A 17,580-nucleotide genomic window follows, 5' to 3' on the forward strand; every position below is an offset into this window, starting at 1 on the left:
TTATTAGAATAAAACAAATACATTTATTATATTATTATTATAAAAGTTTTTTTTTTAAAATTATTTTATATTTTATATTTTCTCTTTCCCGGCATTTTAAAGATATGTAAAATCAATTTAAATAAACGTATTTTGAAGTTGAGTACATTTTAATGTGTGTGAAAATAATAACGAAAAAGTAAGTATTGGAGTGGTACACTGTTACCTAATACCTATGTACACAATTGTTTTGAAGTGGGATTGTGTAATTGTTTTGATATTTCTTATATAAGATGACCATTATTAGTTATTTGTCTAGGAACTTTTATCAGACTTTTATACGTATAAAAATGTTTTGAAACAACAACTGCTGTTAGCTTATATAACAACAAATGTACACGATGGTACATAACTCGCCCGCACATACCCATAAACCTACTTGTGGAACCAAAAAAACAGTAGATATGATATATCCACCAGTAGCCTGTAGGTACTTAACTCTCGTAATTATGTGTCATATAATGTCGTATATTACATATTCATATGTTTAAGGCTATGAGAAAACTGTTGACAAAAAAGGGGTATGGTGAGTGATGACCTATGTGCCATGTCCGATAGTCGAAAATTCGTAGCTCCCATAGTGTATACCGAAGTCAATACACGCTTAGATCAAATATAGTTCAATGTGCATCGAGGTGAATTATTCATATACGTCGTATTTTAATCAAGTTCTATGATGATGAGTGATGACGATTTTCTTGATGATAGATATTCTTTGTATTCACTTATTATACATCATTATATCAGTACATCACTTATAGGTTCACCTGTTCTAGGTACACACATTGGCCATTAGGCACAGAACGCAGATGGTACAGAGTAGATATTATAATGTAGCCATAGACATGCAGTGATACTCTATATCTAGGCGGGAGTTTTATACAGAATTTGCCCCCCCCCCCCGCTCAAATCTAAAATACGTCGTAATAAAAATTGTATTATGTTCTATGTAAGTAGTGTGTATACCCGTCGTCTTTTTTATTTTAAGTTTTTAACTGGCATAATAGTTGGTAAAAATAACGTACCTGAATTATACGTAAATATATCGGTACATCTCGTAGAACGCAGTGACGGAATGAGTGACGGGTGGGTTAGGTACTTATCTAAAACATATTTAATATTATAGTTATGTTGTCGACGTGTACTTCATCTTTTATATTCAATAATATTGTCTTTTCACTGAGAACATGTCAAGTACCTACCCATCTATATATTATATAATATGTACTATATTTTAAATTTGGTTTAATTTGTTTACAAATACATGTATGTGAGGGTGCCTTGACACGATTATAATGTTTATAAGATTAGTAGGTACCGTATAAGCCACTCTGGATTACCTAAATGACTTATAGTTTTATACGGTGTACTATGATGTCTGCATTAATTTATTGGGTATTTACTTGGTATTTACATTTTAATTTATTAAATCTTCAACTGGGAGAGAGATGAATCTTCATTCCTACAGTCCTACCTACTTAATGGATGTATTATATTTCATAACTTATAATGGTTAATGAATATTTGGTACAAAAATATTCTGTTTTTGATGTACTTATAAGTTATAATACGATTGACGTAGAGTAATACATTAATAACAATAAATAATTTTGTTAACTAATTTATAGGTGAATAATGTATTTAATATTCTGCACAGTTCTGTACTCCTGTGCATTTATTACAGTAAAAATATTGTCATTCTGTATAGATGCTTGTATTGTCGATACCTACTACAACAATCAAAGAATTATTCACTTGTATACCTGTATATAATATATGGAACTATTCAAGGATAATTAGGGTTAATGATAATTATTCGGGACTCAAGTACTGAGGTAGGTACAGATAACTCAGTTTTCGACTCCTCTAGAAATCTTGATCAGTAGTCTCCGAAAATCGCTTTCATTTAAAGATGATGATAGACATTAGAACATAAGTACATTACACCTAAAAATATTGATAGGTACCTAATTATGATATTTGTGTACCAATTCCAATAGGCACCTACCTAAGTACTTACATGGCTACATTAAATACGAGCAATGTTTTTATTTTGATTACAACTTCGTACCAAGTTCAAGGGCGCCTGCAGAAATATAAGCCCGGGGGGGGGGGCACAGTTAAAAATCTGATAATTATTAATACATATTACTATTTTTTTGTTTTTACAAGTGATAAACGCTAAATAATAATTAAAATAGAGGGAGGCATGCCCCCTCGCACCCCTTTATGGGCGCCCATGGGCCATGGCAGGGTTCATAACATTATTATTAGTACCTATAATGTTATAACTGTAGCGATTCCAGTCCAAGAAATAAGTGCAATATTTCAACCAGGTAGACTTCAGGTAACCGTATACCATTTCACTAGTTATTACCACGATTTTAGATAATATACAGGTTACTAACGACATATAGAAATTGGTCTCCTGAGTGATGTTCGCAGTTTATCCCCAAACATCAGCTGTTCATCATAGGAAAAAGTCATGAACATTCGAGAAAAGACGCCGAAGCGAGAAAATATGGGCCGGACTCCGGAATTGTCAGAAATCAGAATGCTTGTCGGACAGTTAGCAGTGATGTCGTTTTTAAATACTGTACAGCATATTGGGAAATTATTGGTTTTTATTATTATAATCTAAATGTTGAAACTTATGAATAATTATTTTGGAACGTTTTTTTAAGACCAAATAGTACCTACTCGGTCGAATACATGCGTGTTTCAGACTCGTATTTGACTCCTAGATAAAGATGTATAATTGTTTTTAAGTTGCCTGCTCGTGACTATATTTTAATAAGAGGCAACATTTTTATCATGAGCAGGCAGCTTATAGACAATTTACCGTTTAGATTATAATAATGAAAAACCAATTATTTCCCTATTCTGTGCATATATAACGACATCACTACAAACTGTCCGGTGCGCATTCTGGCGGATGCGATAATAATTCCTGACCACATTTATGTACACACTTGACAGTTCGGCCACAGGCTAGATGTTTTTAGTTTCATCTGTTCTGAGGTTCGGCGTCCTTTTTCTGTAAATGTTCATGGAAGAAGTACAGCTAGCTCTCTCAGTGTACATAGTTACATAATATAATACACCGAAATAACAAAATTTATCCATCATGAAAGTACACATTGCTTCTACATTAATTTCCGCTTGAGTGATAGTTGCGTTCTCGCAGGCCCTAATCGAGAGTAAACTCAACATGATGTCTGGGCATCAAAAATAGCGCTGCGTTGAGTAACCTGCACGATATCTTAAATCTTGGTTATTTTACCAATAGATTAAGCCACAGCAATATTAAATTACGATAGGTACAATGCGAAAGATAATAACTACATAAGGTGCCTACTAATAAGGTCGGTAAGTTCGATATTTTAAATGCGTCCACAACGCTCCGCCACACCATGTTAGATATGCGTCGGCCGTATATATTTTGTCACTGACCTCCAAACACACTCGATCACTCAGTTACACAATCAAACAAATACATAATATTTAATATTATTTAAATGTTTTGTAATTATTAATTCTTTACTGTAATAGTTTTAGTCGTGGTGTGAAATTCGACGAACATCGCGATCCGTGTACCATTTCTGCACCGAAGACAAAATCGTGAGTACCTATTTTCTGTGTTGCTATGAACGACACGAATTATTGTTATTATTTATTTTACACATTGTTTGGCCAAATGGGACTGTATAATATAAGGACATTATATTATACTTACTAATTGTTACCAGCAGTGTAGGTTAATTATTACTTATTATTGAACTTTTGCTCATAATATGTTATACCGTCAAGATTTCCCCGCCAGATGTTTCTCGTAAAACATTCGGCTATTATAATATAAAATTCTATAAACATATTTTTAAAAATGTTTATGTTACTGAGCACTTGGTTTACCACAGTTTACCCAGTTCACTGGGTCGTTAATATAGTTTTTTTATGATATGAATTGTAATAATATATTATAATATAATTAATCAATATATTTTAAACACAAATAAATTAAATTGTAAATAAATTAAGTGTCTTAAAAATCGTTAAAATTCATTAAAATATAAACGTTGTTCATATTAATCGTGTATCGTTTACTAAATATGAACGACGTTCTTTCCAAAAACTGGTTTATAATATATAGATATATAATGTGGCTAATATGTTGTCTATTGTTTATTAGTGATATGGATTTTACGTAGAAACATTTTTTGGTAATTTAACGGTAAGAGGTAAATTTGTATTTAAATTCAATTTATAGTGTACTTGTTGAATTTTTTCACAATATTGTGCAAAGAAGGCAAGACAAATATAAAATAAAGCATTATTTAATCCCTTTATTAAAAATAACAATGAATAATAATTAATTATAATAAAATATAAAATTAAAATAATTTTGGCCGGTTTCAAAAAAAAAAAATTATATTCATAATCACAAATATATTGAAAATTATTATTATTCATTATGGCCATGCTATTTATAAGTTTAGAATAATATTGTATTCAAAATAAATGTGATGAGATAAAGATAAGATATAACGTATCGTATTAAACAATAAGTACCAGTAACCACATAACACTTTTGACATATCACAGTGACGCAATGGTTATCGAAATGTGGTATCACAATAATTCGTATCACGCATTGGTTTTTATCATTTCATACAAATCCTGATTTGTATTTTAATCCTAATATTGTAATAAAAAATACAAAAACAAACCAATGAAGTGGGCTATCAACTATTTGAAAGGTAAAAGAATGAAAATTTTCAATTTTTTTTTTACATTTACTTTACAGGTAAAATTTAAAATTTACGAGACTCAGATCATTATTAATTAATAATTTATATATATAAATCTTTCAAAATTTTGATTTTTAAGGGTTGAAATCGGCAAAAATAAATTGTTTACGTATAAATTGTATATCTATATACATAATTTACAGCGTGGCGACCTCTTGGTTTCCATAGAAACATGCAACTATAACTTTTTGTTCGTCTAACTATATTGTGTTTGATCGGCGTGTACATATGAATTGTCTCAAGAAGTAAAATTCTACAATCTATCTATGTATATAAAAATTAACAAATACATCCCTACTTCCCTTAGTCGAGGCATCACGCTTATCGCTTATCACTTAAAACATATCCATCTATCTTCTATTTATGATATAAAGAAGTCAATTCATACTTTCTTAGTGCTCATTTCACAATGGAATCAATTGGAAGATTATCGAAACATTTCACAGTGAGTTTTTTGATAAGTGTTTGTTCATCATGGTTAGTTTAACCAATCACGCTTAAAATTTTAAACACACTTGAGTCACCCGCGGCCCGCTGTGCCGTACAATATGTGTATAAGTATACAATTTGCTCATTTATTTTAACTAATAATTAATTTTCCGCTCAACTTTCTTAATGTTTTAGTAGAACTTGGTATTAAAAAAAAAAATGTTTTTGGTTGCCACTGGTTAATCGGGCAGATCAAGTTTAAGCATGCATTAAATCGAATTTTCGCACTTTGCCTACCTTAGAAGTTGAGTTGCACTTATAGCCGCTCGTCGGCGTGCACAATCAAAATAAAAAATAAAATAAAAACATATTATTCATATAGACTATAGAGTATGTACTTACCGTGGTCCACTATCCACTACAGGTGGATTATTGTCTACGGTCTACCTGATAATATATTGATCAGTGATCACATTATCACAAGCTAGTCTCATATAGAGACATAGAGTTGGCATTTTTAACGGGCAACTAAGTTAAGAGTATACGAGAAAATATTATTATTATTAGTTTTGTTTTATTTATAATTCAGCTACTACTACTATTTAGCACTTGATAGCATTAAATTAAATACATTTTTTTCTTCTTTACAACACAACAATGTGTGTTGATTTAAAAATTTTATTTTGAGAAAGCAAAAACTACAAACGGGCGAAGCAGGGTAATTCAGCTAATTGAAAAAAAAAATTAATTAATTATTTGTTTTAATACAGTTATAGGTACTTAGCGAATTATTTTTCATTTGAACTATTAAAATAAAGATATCTATATTCTATATTTATATATATATATATAGCAGGTACATATAAGAGACCGCCCCTATTCACTCACCAGCGCTCAGACCAAACCGCTGGGTATAGAGACTTAAAATTTTGTACAGAGATTACTTAGGCAATGTAGGGCCGCGTTAAGAAAGGATTTTTCAAAATTCGACCTCTAAGGGGGTAAATGGAGTTTTTTTATATAGCTATACCTATAATACACGGGAAACGCCTTGAAGGGGCAGCTAGTCTTAATATATACAAATCACGCTTACAACGAGTTACGTGCAATGCATTCCAAAACTATATTCAACCGATTTTAATAACATTGTGCTTAATTTGTGTGATTTGGTCCAACTTAAAATATAGAATAGTTGACAGTTGTTATCTCGATTAGAGGCTCTTAATTTGTTGTATTGAACATTTACGGAAGGATCTTGAGATTTACGATTAATATTTTTGTTTATAAATGGTTGCCATTGGTTAATCGGGCTGATGAGGTATAAGCGCATGCATTAAATCGTCGCGTTTACATGGTTTTGAATAAAGAAATTATATCTAAAGACGAATATGAGAGTTGAATGAATGTTTGCGGCTCATCATCTCCTATGGATACTCAAAAAGTAAACTACCTAACCGATAGGTAAAAGTATATTTTGTATACTACATTAGTAATAGTAAAAGTATAATATGTGAAAGTGTTGGCTTAGCCAACTTGGCTGTAAATTATAATGTAAGTTTATATGGGCGTATTATTTGGGTTTTGCACCAATAATGCTTTTCAGTAGAGGTACCTATTATAACAAAAAAAAAAAAAAAACAAATTTATTGACATGAATTGAATCCGATTCAATGTATAGCGTATTTATGTTGAAATGTCTCACGGGGAAACATCTGATGGGCAAATGGCAGACGGGGATGTGCCCAATACTCTTTATTTATTGGTACCTTATGTAACATGTATTTTTTATTTATTTATTATTATTTTTATTAATTCGTCAAGAAGATAATGGGCCCCACTATATATGTATATAATATATATACATATTGTACAGTTAGATCTTAGACACACCTACATATATGCTATATATAACATATAAATTTGCATTTTGCACACTCAACCACTCGCAGAACTTGCCAAAAAGTTGGCTCTTTATAAGCCTGGTTCTTTATACCAGTTGGGCCCGGGTGGTACATTGGAAGTGGTGCCGAATCCAAAAATGTTTTGTGAATCGAAATAAAATTTTTATCCTAGCACTCAACCACCTACACCAACTTCCCAGTCATCTAAGTTTAAGAAGTGAAGTGATCGCCACCCTTGACATTCATTAATCCGGATGATTGGAGTTCTGCTGTACATATTATCACATTTCCTATTTTCAGAATAACGTAATACCTCCGGAATACCCATGTCGAACTCCGCGGCGGTGTTGATTGCGCTTTGCGCGTGGCTAGCGCTGCTTCAGTGGACGCCCGCTAGTGCCGCGAACATCCTCGCTGTGCAGACGGTCCACGGAAAGAGCCACTGGAATGTTCTTCGGGCTGTGCTGCGGGCGTTGACAGACAGCGGCCACACCGTGACCGTGTTCACGCCGTTCGTGGACGGCGACAGAGAGGGTTACACTGAGGTGGACATATCTGATCGAACGGAAGCGGGACTCGACCAAGACTCCACGTTCCTGATTGAAAACTTCGGCACCACGCGAAAGTTGGTGACGAACATGGTGAAAATCACGCGAGAAGGTTGCGACAAGATTTACGAGCACCGTCAGATGGCGGACATCTTAAACGGGACGACGGCGCAGGAATTCGATTTGGTCATCACCGAACCACTGGTGTCCGAGTGTGTGGCATACTTGGCCACCGTACTCCACGTGCCCATGGTGTAAGTAGTCCCACCGCCGATAATCACATACTTGGAACGTCCGTTGACCGGCCACGCCTCTAATCCGGTGGCCACGGGGCACGTGATGTTCGACCGTGGAACTCCCAAAACGTTTGCCGAGCGTTTCGCGAACGTGGTACTAACAGTGTACTGTTCTACGCTGATGTGGTATACCGAGTGGCAGCTCCGACGGGTCGACCCAAGACCGTACGACATCATGCACCTGGTCAGACCGTCGATGATTTTCTCCAACACGCATTTCATCACCGAACCAGCTCGGCCACTAACGCCGGACGTCGTCCAAATCGGTGGCATACATCTGACTCAGCCCGAACCGATACCGAAGGTAATATTATGAGTGAGCGTCGTGACATCCGTCGTCCATGGAAGTATGCTCAGAAAAAGGGGTTATATTTTTTCAACATGAGATGTAGACAGTTAAAGTCATTTTTAGTTCAATAAAAATCATATTATATCTCGTTCACTAAAAAAATTAACAATACGCTTACAAAACTTGTTTTCTTACATAACAGACATAATAGTAATATAATATAATGAATGATATATATGTATAACAATATATGATGAAAAATGCGTCTTCCAAAATATATACATTATTTTTATTATTCTAAATCTTATTTTTTAGCACACGTTGTATACACATTTATACACACACAACACACTATCGAGATATAATGCGCTTATCCTAAGCGACCTAACCTTATTCGTTATGATTTTCACGGAATATTTTTTTAAGCAACAGGTTTACTTGTTGACAGGACATTTTGGAATTCATTGAAGATGCACCTCATGGGGTGATTTACTTCACGTTCGGGTCGGTGGTTTCCATGTCGTCGTTACCGGAAAATGTTCAGAGCGCATTCCGGAAAGCTCTCGCTCGTGTTCCACAAAAGGTGTTGTGGAAATACGAAGGTGAAATGGCAAACAAACCGAAGAACGTGATGACTAGGAAATGGTTTCCGCAACGCGATATACTCGGTGTGTTGATATATTTGAACTATAACGAAAATATTATATTTAGTTTTAAACTGGACTATGATATTGTGATTATCTATAGTATTATCAAATGTTCATGAATTATATTATCCGATGTTATTATATTGTATAGTGCATCCTAATGTGAAACTGTTTATCAGTCACGGAGGTATATCTGGAGTTTACGAAGCTGTAGATGGGGGTGTGCCTGTACTAGGATTCCCCTTTTACTACGACCAACCGAGAAATATTGGCAATCTAGTTGAAGCCGGGATGGCGATCTCTATGGATTTGTTATCTGTTACCGAAGAGACGTTTTTAAACGCTGTTTTGGAGATTGTCAGCAACGACAGGTGAGATATATTAGGCTATTCAATAACACTTTTAAAATATTACCCACTGTACTCGTAGGTACCGGAAAAACGCGAAAATTGCTTCTGAACGGTTCAAGGATCGACCTATGTCACAGGCGAAGTCAGTGGTTTACTGGACAGAGTACATTCTACGTCATAACGGAGCTCCACATTTAAAATCTCACGCCCTGAGTCTTTCGTGGTATCAATATTTTTCTGTTGATGTGGTTTGCACATTTTTATTCATCGCATTTGTAGTTTTGTTCATAATTTATTATGTTCTAAAACTGATTTATAAACATATTTTTAGTACTGCCATAAAGAAAAACCCAAAAGAAAAATCTGAATAGAATGGAATTATGTACATGTATAATCAATATTGTACATATTATACGAATTATATATATTTTGTGAATACAATATATGCATATTCATAATATAGTATTATACTCATATAACATTTTGGTATATCTGGTATATCTAATTGGTTTCTAATGCAATTCACTTGCACAACTGACATATACCTATTGGATACCACAGGTCTTTATAAATAATATTTTATTAAGGTGCATAAATGGAAAAAACTTATTCATTTACATTACTTCATAAACTGCATGTAAGAAAGTCCTAATTTACACTAGCCATAAATTATAGCTCTTATATTGGGCTTTTGTCCCTGTACTTCTATGGCCTGCCTAGAAGTCCCCATACTCGGTTGTGTGCCCTTATCAATGAAAGAAAACATATAATACAGTCTTATTATTATCTCTATCTGTACATTATATACTGTTATGGACCACATTATTATGCTCACCCATAACTTTACCTTCTAATGCCATAATAATAATATCAGTAATATCAATTATTATTATTAATTATTAAATGTAAAGTTAAATATGAAAATTTTACATTTGCTAAAATGATGTAAATACAAGTTTGAATACTTTGTTATTAGTAAATATAATATAAACCTAATATTATTTCTGAATAGTATATAACAGTACAATACTACCTGTATTCTACTGTTATTTTAATTAAAATAATTTAAAAGTTGAAATTTATATAAATGTTAACAAAATTAAATATTTACAAATTAAACAACATAATTAATAAAACAATGTTTTTTATCTATGTCTTTAATCCATGCTAACATAATATTGTTTTATTGTAATTTTTGACATGTAGTTATAGTAAATTATACTTGCAGCCTTTAACCTATTGTGAATTATGTAATATTAACTTTTATCTTATAAGTATACAGTATACACATTACATAATTACTATACAAAGTGTAATATATGAGTTATAAAGAGGTGTATTGATGATCACGGATGATGCTAATTCAAAAGTACTGACCAGGGAAATCGGCGGCGGCTTGGAGGTCGCATAGACAGAACGGAGATGGGTATTGAAAACCCCTCGAAAGCTTTCACGGTAATCCGTGACCCGGTAACTGTCTTTCTCGGATACTGGACGAAGAGACCAAAAAGAGAGGTCAAAAAGGTCAATAATATTTTGTACACAAATTGCCTCCCGACGTACCCTAAATTTTATCGCAAACGAAAAGGGTCTGGTCGTACTATTAACCTTCTAATAGCCAGGTAATAAATATACAAATATACAAGTGGTTCTAAACATTTTAAAACATATCATGGTCATAAGTTTGTAATTTAAAAGTCGTAATTTATGAATTTTGTTGTTAGATATTTGATACGATTATATCTAACTCTTTTATGTAGGTAATGATAAGATATGATGCAAACCAGACTTGTGACAGTCACAGTTTATAGTACACAATATACATGATCTAGTAACGTTTAGTAAATTTCCAACACTTTCTCGTTGTACGAGTTATACGATATTATTATTTTTAAGCGATTTTAAATTGTTACATTAGTTTTAGAATGGATCAATGTCGTATATTATACCTAAGACTGATTTTTTTTTTTAATTGAACTTTATATTTTTAACTAGTATTATTATATCTGCAGTGAAAATTATTAAATTCTATTGAGTTCATAGTTTGAACTTAACATAAATTATTCTTTTGTATAATATTGTAAACTTTTTCGTTGCGAGAATTTAAATCTAAAACCAAAATTTATTGAACAAATATTTGGGTACGGGTAAGTATTAAATTCAATAGTTGTAGTTTAGTATTAATTCTAATGATAGGTAACGATAATACGTTTGTTAGTTGATAACCTATTATACGGTATATACTAATTAATCAATATAATATAATAAGGACATGAGCTACCTAAACAAGATTATGGTATTAAAATATTCACGATTTTAAATTACTAGGTGATAAAATTTTAAAACATGAAACTATAAAATATGATTACTTGCATAATATATTGTTATGTAGTAATACCCTCATATTAATTTATTATGTTAGTTTGATACTGAATATAATAGTGTTCTTAAAATTTCTTTTAATTAGTTATAAAAATCGTTTTCAAATTGTATTTAAAGAAAAATATTTATAACATATTTTTTTATCTAATGTACCTTTCTGTTTTCATATTTTATATTTTATAACTTATGTACGGCTAAACCTAAATAAAGAAAAAAAACGTATTGAACGAGAACATATGAATTATTGTGTTTAAAATATTTTAATCGTAAGTGTAAGTATATGCCATATATCCATATAATGTAACTAACCTGCGACTGACCTATATTATGAATGTCAATACTACGCTAAAAAAATTTTAATTGGTTACAAAATAAAAATGCCATACACCAAATTCATGAAAATTTATCAAAAAAATTAATTCTACCTAATTTAGAATGGTTAACCGCTCATACCGTCTTTCATATCGTTATGGAAACTAAGAATTTTTTTCAAGTTTCGGTTACTTGAGTCAACTGACAGTGACAACCGCAAATCAAAATTTGATATTTGGTGGTTATACCTACTTTAGTTACAAATTTCGAACTTGTGGCCACAAATTTTTACATAATTTGCTTACTAATTTGAGATACTAGAAAAATAAAATGTTTCTATGCTCTATAGTTTCATCAAAATAATCTTTTATATGCAAAAATATTTTTTTTTTAAACAATATTCTTTTTAAAAAAAATTTATTAAATCTTGAAAAAAACAAATAAGTGTAGCATTTTATAAAAATTATAAAATAATTAAATCAATCCTAATTTTTAAAAAAATATTCAAACAGTCATATTTAATCTAAAATATGGTAATCTGGTGAATGGTGATATATTGGTGTACTTATATTGTAATATTATATTAATAATGTTATATTATATTTTAGATGTGTGATTGTAGCATATAGTCACATACCTAATATTCAGATTTATGAATTTAAAAAACAATATTAACATGTTTTAAATAATAAAAAGCAGGTAAGTGGGTATCGTTTTGCTGTACATTAGGTGTATAGAAGCTCGCTGTAATGGATGGTATTACATTTGAATTCAATAATATAATATCATTGTATATATATGAAAAACGATTCTGAGCGGGAACAGTATGTCAGTCTAGGATATTTTATATGGTTATTACTTATTATTAATACGGTAGCCGGTAAGTTGAATTAATATTATTTTTAAATTATCAGTGATGCTGGAAATATATTAAATATTCTTATGTAAAATTGGACTGTTTTGGAACCGAACAACAGCAACATGACAAAAATCGTTATTCTTTGTGTTAATATATAATTTTGTTCAAATTTTAACTTGAAATGTCTATAAAAAAGAACTTTATTAATATATTTTTAGATTTTTACTAAGCAGAAAATACTGCTTAAGTGGAACATTTTTTTAAATTTTCAATCCTTATTAGCTGTACAAATTAAAAAATTTATAAGCTTTAAACTACAAAATTATACTTCAATTTTCAATTTGATAAATGTTGTAGACAATTGAACTTTAAATGCTTTTAAACAAATTGTACCTATGTATTTTTAATATTTTTCAAATGATATTGAAATAATATATCAAGATTCTTGTATTACATTTTAATGCTTTTTGACCCAACCAATAAAATTGTGTTGACATTCTTTGGAAAAAAATGAAAATTGAAAATGTCCGTCCACAGCTTAAAACTAGTCAAAATATTTGAAAATGTTCAATGTGTAGAAATTTTTTGTTTGATAAAGGTAGACAAACTTATAAGAAATCTTGTATAGTACATTTTTTAATCTGAGATATAAAAAGAACATTTTTTATGAATTTCTAACACAAAATAATTTTCGTAATTTTACGAATTTTTGTCAAAATTCTAAGTTGAAATGCTCATAAAAAATCATTGTAGATTAAAGCTCAACTTTTTTTTTTAATTTCCACTAATAACTTACGAGGAACCTTGTATAAAGAAACTACTGTTGAAGAAATCAGAGCATTTTTACTGTCCAAAACCTTGATGATAGACAAAAAAAAAAATAAAGAAATAAAAAAACCTACATCATTGTACAATGATTATTTTACGTAAAATCAATACATTCATTTCTCAGCTCAGAAACTAAAATAAAAAAACGTATTGTACATTGTTGAATAACAGAATAATAGTATGTATATCAGAACAATTCACAATTCAAACTTAAATAATTCAGCCTGATGAATTCAAAAAATAAAAAGTAGAGGGGTGGAGGGGATTTTCGGAATTTGATTTACCAAAACACACACCAAAACTTGACACTAAATTCAGTATAGTAGTTACTACACCTAACAATAATTATTAGTTGCAGCACGTTGAATCCATTTTTAAGCCCATTTTCACTTTCATCAACATCGAACAAAATTTAATTGACTCATCATCATATTAAGACTAATAGAAAATTGCAATTTTTTTAGTTTATGAGGACTCTAATATTAGTAGTACAGTCCGGCCACTCTAGATCCTGCACTGCAAGCCATGACTTCGAGATTCGTGGTCCTTTACATAGCGTTTTTCGCGTGGCCAGCGGTGCTTCTGCAGTGGACGCCTGCCGGTGCCGCGAACATTCTGGCGGTGCAGACGATTCCGGGTAAGTCCCACTGGAACGTGATGCAGGGAGTGCTGCGGGCGTTGACTGACCGTGGCCACACAGTGACTGTCTTCACGCCGTTCATAGATGGGGACCGCGATGGTTACACGGAGGTGGATGTTTCGGCTGGTCTGGAGGTGAGGGTCGGCATAAACATGTCGCTCATTACGAGTATCCAATCCACGCGAAAGGTGATCTCATACATCGTGAACTCGACTAAGACCAACTGTGGAGTCATTTTCGATCACCCTCAAATGCAAGAGATCTTAATTGGCCGTTCTCGGTTATTCGACGTGGTGTTCGTCGATGCGATATGGTCAGATTGCGTGTCGTACGTGGCCACCGTTCTCCGCGTACCAACCATATACGTTGTCCCGTCGCCGATCGTCACTTACACGGAACGTTCATTCTTTGGCCACTTCCCCAATCCGGCGGCTGTCTCCAACGTGCTGGCCAATTACGCTGTTCCCAAGACGTTAGCCAACCGTTTCACTAACGTGCTGCAAACGGTTTACGGTTCATGGTTGTTGTGGAGCAACGAGTGGTGGCTCCGGAAATCCGAACCGCGATTGTTCGACGCTGTGGACCTGGTCAGACCGTCGTTGACTTTCACCAACACGCACTTCATCACAGAACCTCCAAGGCCACTGACACCGGGAATCGTGCAAATTGGTGGGATCCATCTGACTCCACCAGGACCGATACCAAAGGTATTCGAATACTTGATATACCCCTAATAATATTTTATAATTTATAACTATCAACAATTTTCGACGGGTAATATGCATTAAGTCTCTATTAATTTGTGCTCTTGCCCGTAAAATCTTCGAATATGGTGCAATTATTTGGGATCCCGTTACTGCCTGCGACTCTAGTCAACTTGAAAGGGTACAGCGTAAGTTTTTGCGATTCTCCAGCCATTTGTTGAGTATTCTGTGTAAGCCATATGACTATGCCCACATTGCTAGTGTAGTAAATTTGTCATCTCTGGCTGAACGCAGGCATTCCGAGGGTACAACTTTCCCGAAAGGGCTTTTGGACGATAAAGTAAGTTCTACAGTCCTTGTCTCCTTGTTAAGCTTTAGGGTTTCCCAGTATGCAACTAGAACAACTGCTCCTTTTTTATTCCTCACTCCATCACTACCTAACTAAATGTTTAATGAATCAATCAGGCGGTTAATGTCTCGTGCAAATGCAGATCCCTTATTTTATGAGTATTTTTTTTTAAATTTATAGTTATCATATAATTCATACGAATTGTTGGTAAAACTTTTATTTATTTCTCTTTTTGTTCTCTGTACTTAATTACCATGGCTTTGTAAAAAGAGCATATTCCGGTATATTCTATAAATAAATAAATGAATAATTATTATAATATTATAGTATATAGACCTATACATAGTACTATTAGTACTATAATATCCCATAACCTTACCAACCTTCACTTATTTATTAAAATCTAGAAACCCTGGAACACCGCAGAATCAGGTTTGATTTATATCTCATTTTTAAGTTATTAAATAACTATATAGACTGTCCTAACTTCTTAAGCCGTTTATCTTTCAATGTTCCCTCAGCTCACATCAGATTAACACATCTATTTTATTTAAAATCTCAAACTACTCAATATTATGCTATTAACACACCACTCTTAAGAATCACGAACTTTGTAAATAATTTCAATATCGATCCTTTTTGTTATATTTTCTTTTACTCATTTAAAAATCATGTTTCCACTAATGTATTTATGCATATAAATTGATATACATGTAATATTATTTTTATTTTTGTTTGTACTATTAAATTAAATATTTTTACGGTTTAAAAATAATCTTCTAATGCTATTGTATTACATTAAATTAATTCATGTAACTGGGTTTAACTATTGTTAATTTTTAAAATGTTAACTGTTGTAGGGACAATTAGAATGAACACTATGTACGCGGAACTAAACTTACGTTAGGATATTTTGATTTTGAAGAGTTAACTTATGCGATTGGTTTACATGTTCACAGGAAATTTTGGAGTTCATTGAGGACGCACCTCATGGGGTGATTTACTTCACGTTCGGATCGGTGATTTCAATGGAGTCGCTACCGGAAAATGTTCAGAGCGCTTTACGAGAGGTGTTCGCACAGGTTCCGCAAAAGGTGCTTTGGAAATATGAAGGTGAAATGGTTGACAAACCGAAAAACGTGATGACTCGGAAATGGTTTCCGCAACGTGATATACTAGGTAAGTGCCGAGATAATTAAATCATGACGTCATATACACTACAGTATTGTACTAAACAATATCTCGTACTATTGATTAATAATATATGATTAAATTATGTTAAGTGCATCCCAATGTAAAACTGTTCATAAGTCATGGAGGCATATCCGGGGTGTACGAAGCTGTGGACGCGGGTGTGCCTGTACTCGGATTTCCGTTTTTCTACGACCAACCGAGAAATATTGGCAATCTAGTTGAAGCTGGAATGGCGATCTCTATGGACTTGTTATCTGTTACCGAAGAGACTTTTTTAAACGCCGTTTTACAGATTGTCAACGACGAGAAGTAAAAATTGTTCGGTTTTTATAAAATAATATAATAATATTTGTCTTTGACCGTTTGCAGATACCGGAAAAACGCTAAAATTGCTTCCAAACGATTCAAAGACCGACCCATGTCACCGGCGGACTCAGTGGTTTACTGGACTGAGTACATAATACGTCATAACGGAGATCCACATTTAAAATCTCACGCCCTGAGTCTTTCGTGGTATCAATATTTTTTGATTGATATTATTTGCACATTATTATTTATTGTGCTTATCGTTTTATTTGTAATTTATTATTGCCTACAAATTATGTATAAACAAATATTTAAATATTTTCATTATACAAAAGCAAAACGTGAATAAAATAAAATAATTTTTATGGTAATAGTATATACTTATTTTATTGAACTCTTTCCTAAGATGTATTGTGCTGTGATTCATTACATAGTTAATTAATAATTCGATAATAACAATCCATGTAATTTTATTCAAATAATTAATAAACCTAACTAGTGCAGTTGTACATTTTTATTTTTGTGAGAATAGATCATTTTGAGTATTTTGTAGTTGATGGGTGATTCATCAGTGGTTTGCTGTACTAAGTACCTACCACAACTTTTCGTTATAATTGAGAGTGTATCCAGACACCCAGTGCTAGATTTAGAATTGTGTAGGCTCTGGACCAATTTACTCTTCCTTAGAGTAGTAGCCAT

General features: G+C 32.5%; 1 protein-coding gene and 1 pseudogene across 3 annotated transcripts; both read left to right on the forward strand.

Moving 5' to 3' along the window:
* Nucleotides 1–3,034: 3,034 nt before the first annotated feature.
* On the forward strand, nucleotides 3,035–9,990 carry LOC111028820 (annotated as a pseudogene).
* Nucleotides 9,991–11,907: 1,917 nt separating this feature from the next.
* On the forward strand, nucleotides 11,908–17,332 carry LOC111028802 (UDP-glucuronosyltransferase 2A3-like). Of its 3 annotated transcripts, none has more exons than XM_022307562.1 (5): nucleotides 11,908–11,955; nucleotides 14,153–15,035; nucleotides 16,341–16,560; nucleotides 16,665–16,884; nucleotides 16,945–17,332. In XM_022307562.1, the coding sequence occupies exons 2-5, from the start codon at nucleotides 14,214–14,216 to the stop codon at nucleotides 17,228–17,230; spliced, it is 1,548 nt and encodes a 515-aa protein (XP_022163254.1). In that variant the 5' UTR covers nucleotides 11,908–11,955; nucleotides 14,153–14,213; the 3' UTR covers nucleotides 17,231–17,332. The 3 variants fall into 3 exon arrangements, with proteins under 3 accessions (XP_022163254.1, XP_022163253.1, XP_022163255.1); XM_022307561.1 differs by having other exon boundaries at nucleotides 11,913–11,961; XM_022307563.1 differs by lacking the exon at nucleotides 11,908–11,955 and having other exon boundaries at nucleotides 13,626–15,035.
* Nucleotides 17,333–17,580: the final 248 nt, after the last annotated feature.

The sequence above is a fragment of the Myzus persicae genome, unplaced genomic scaffold (genome assembly GCF_001856785.1).
Source record: "Myzus persicae strain clone G006 unplaced genomic scaffold, MPER_G0061.0, whole genome shotgun sequence".
NCBI lineage: Eukaryota > Metazoa > Arthropoda > Insecta > Hemiptera > Aphididae > Myzus > Myzus persicae.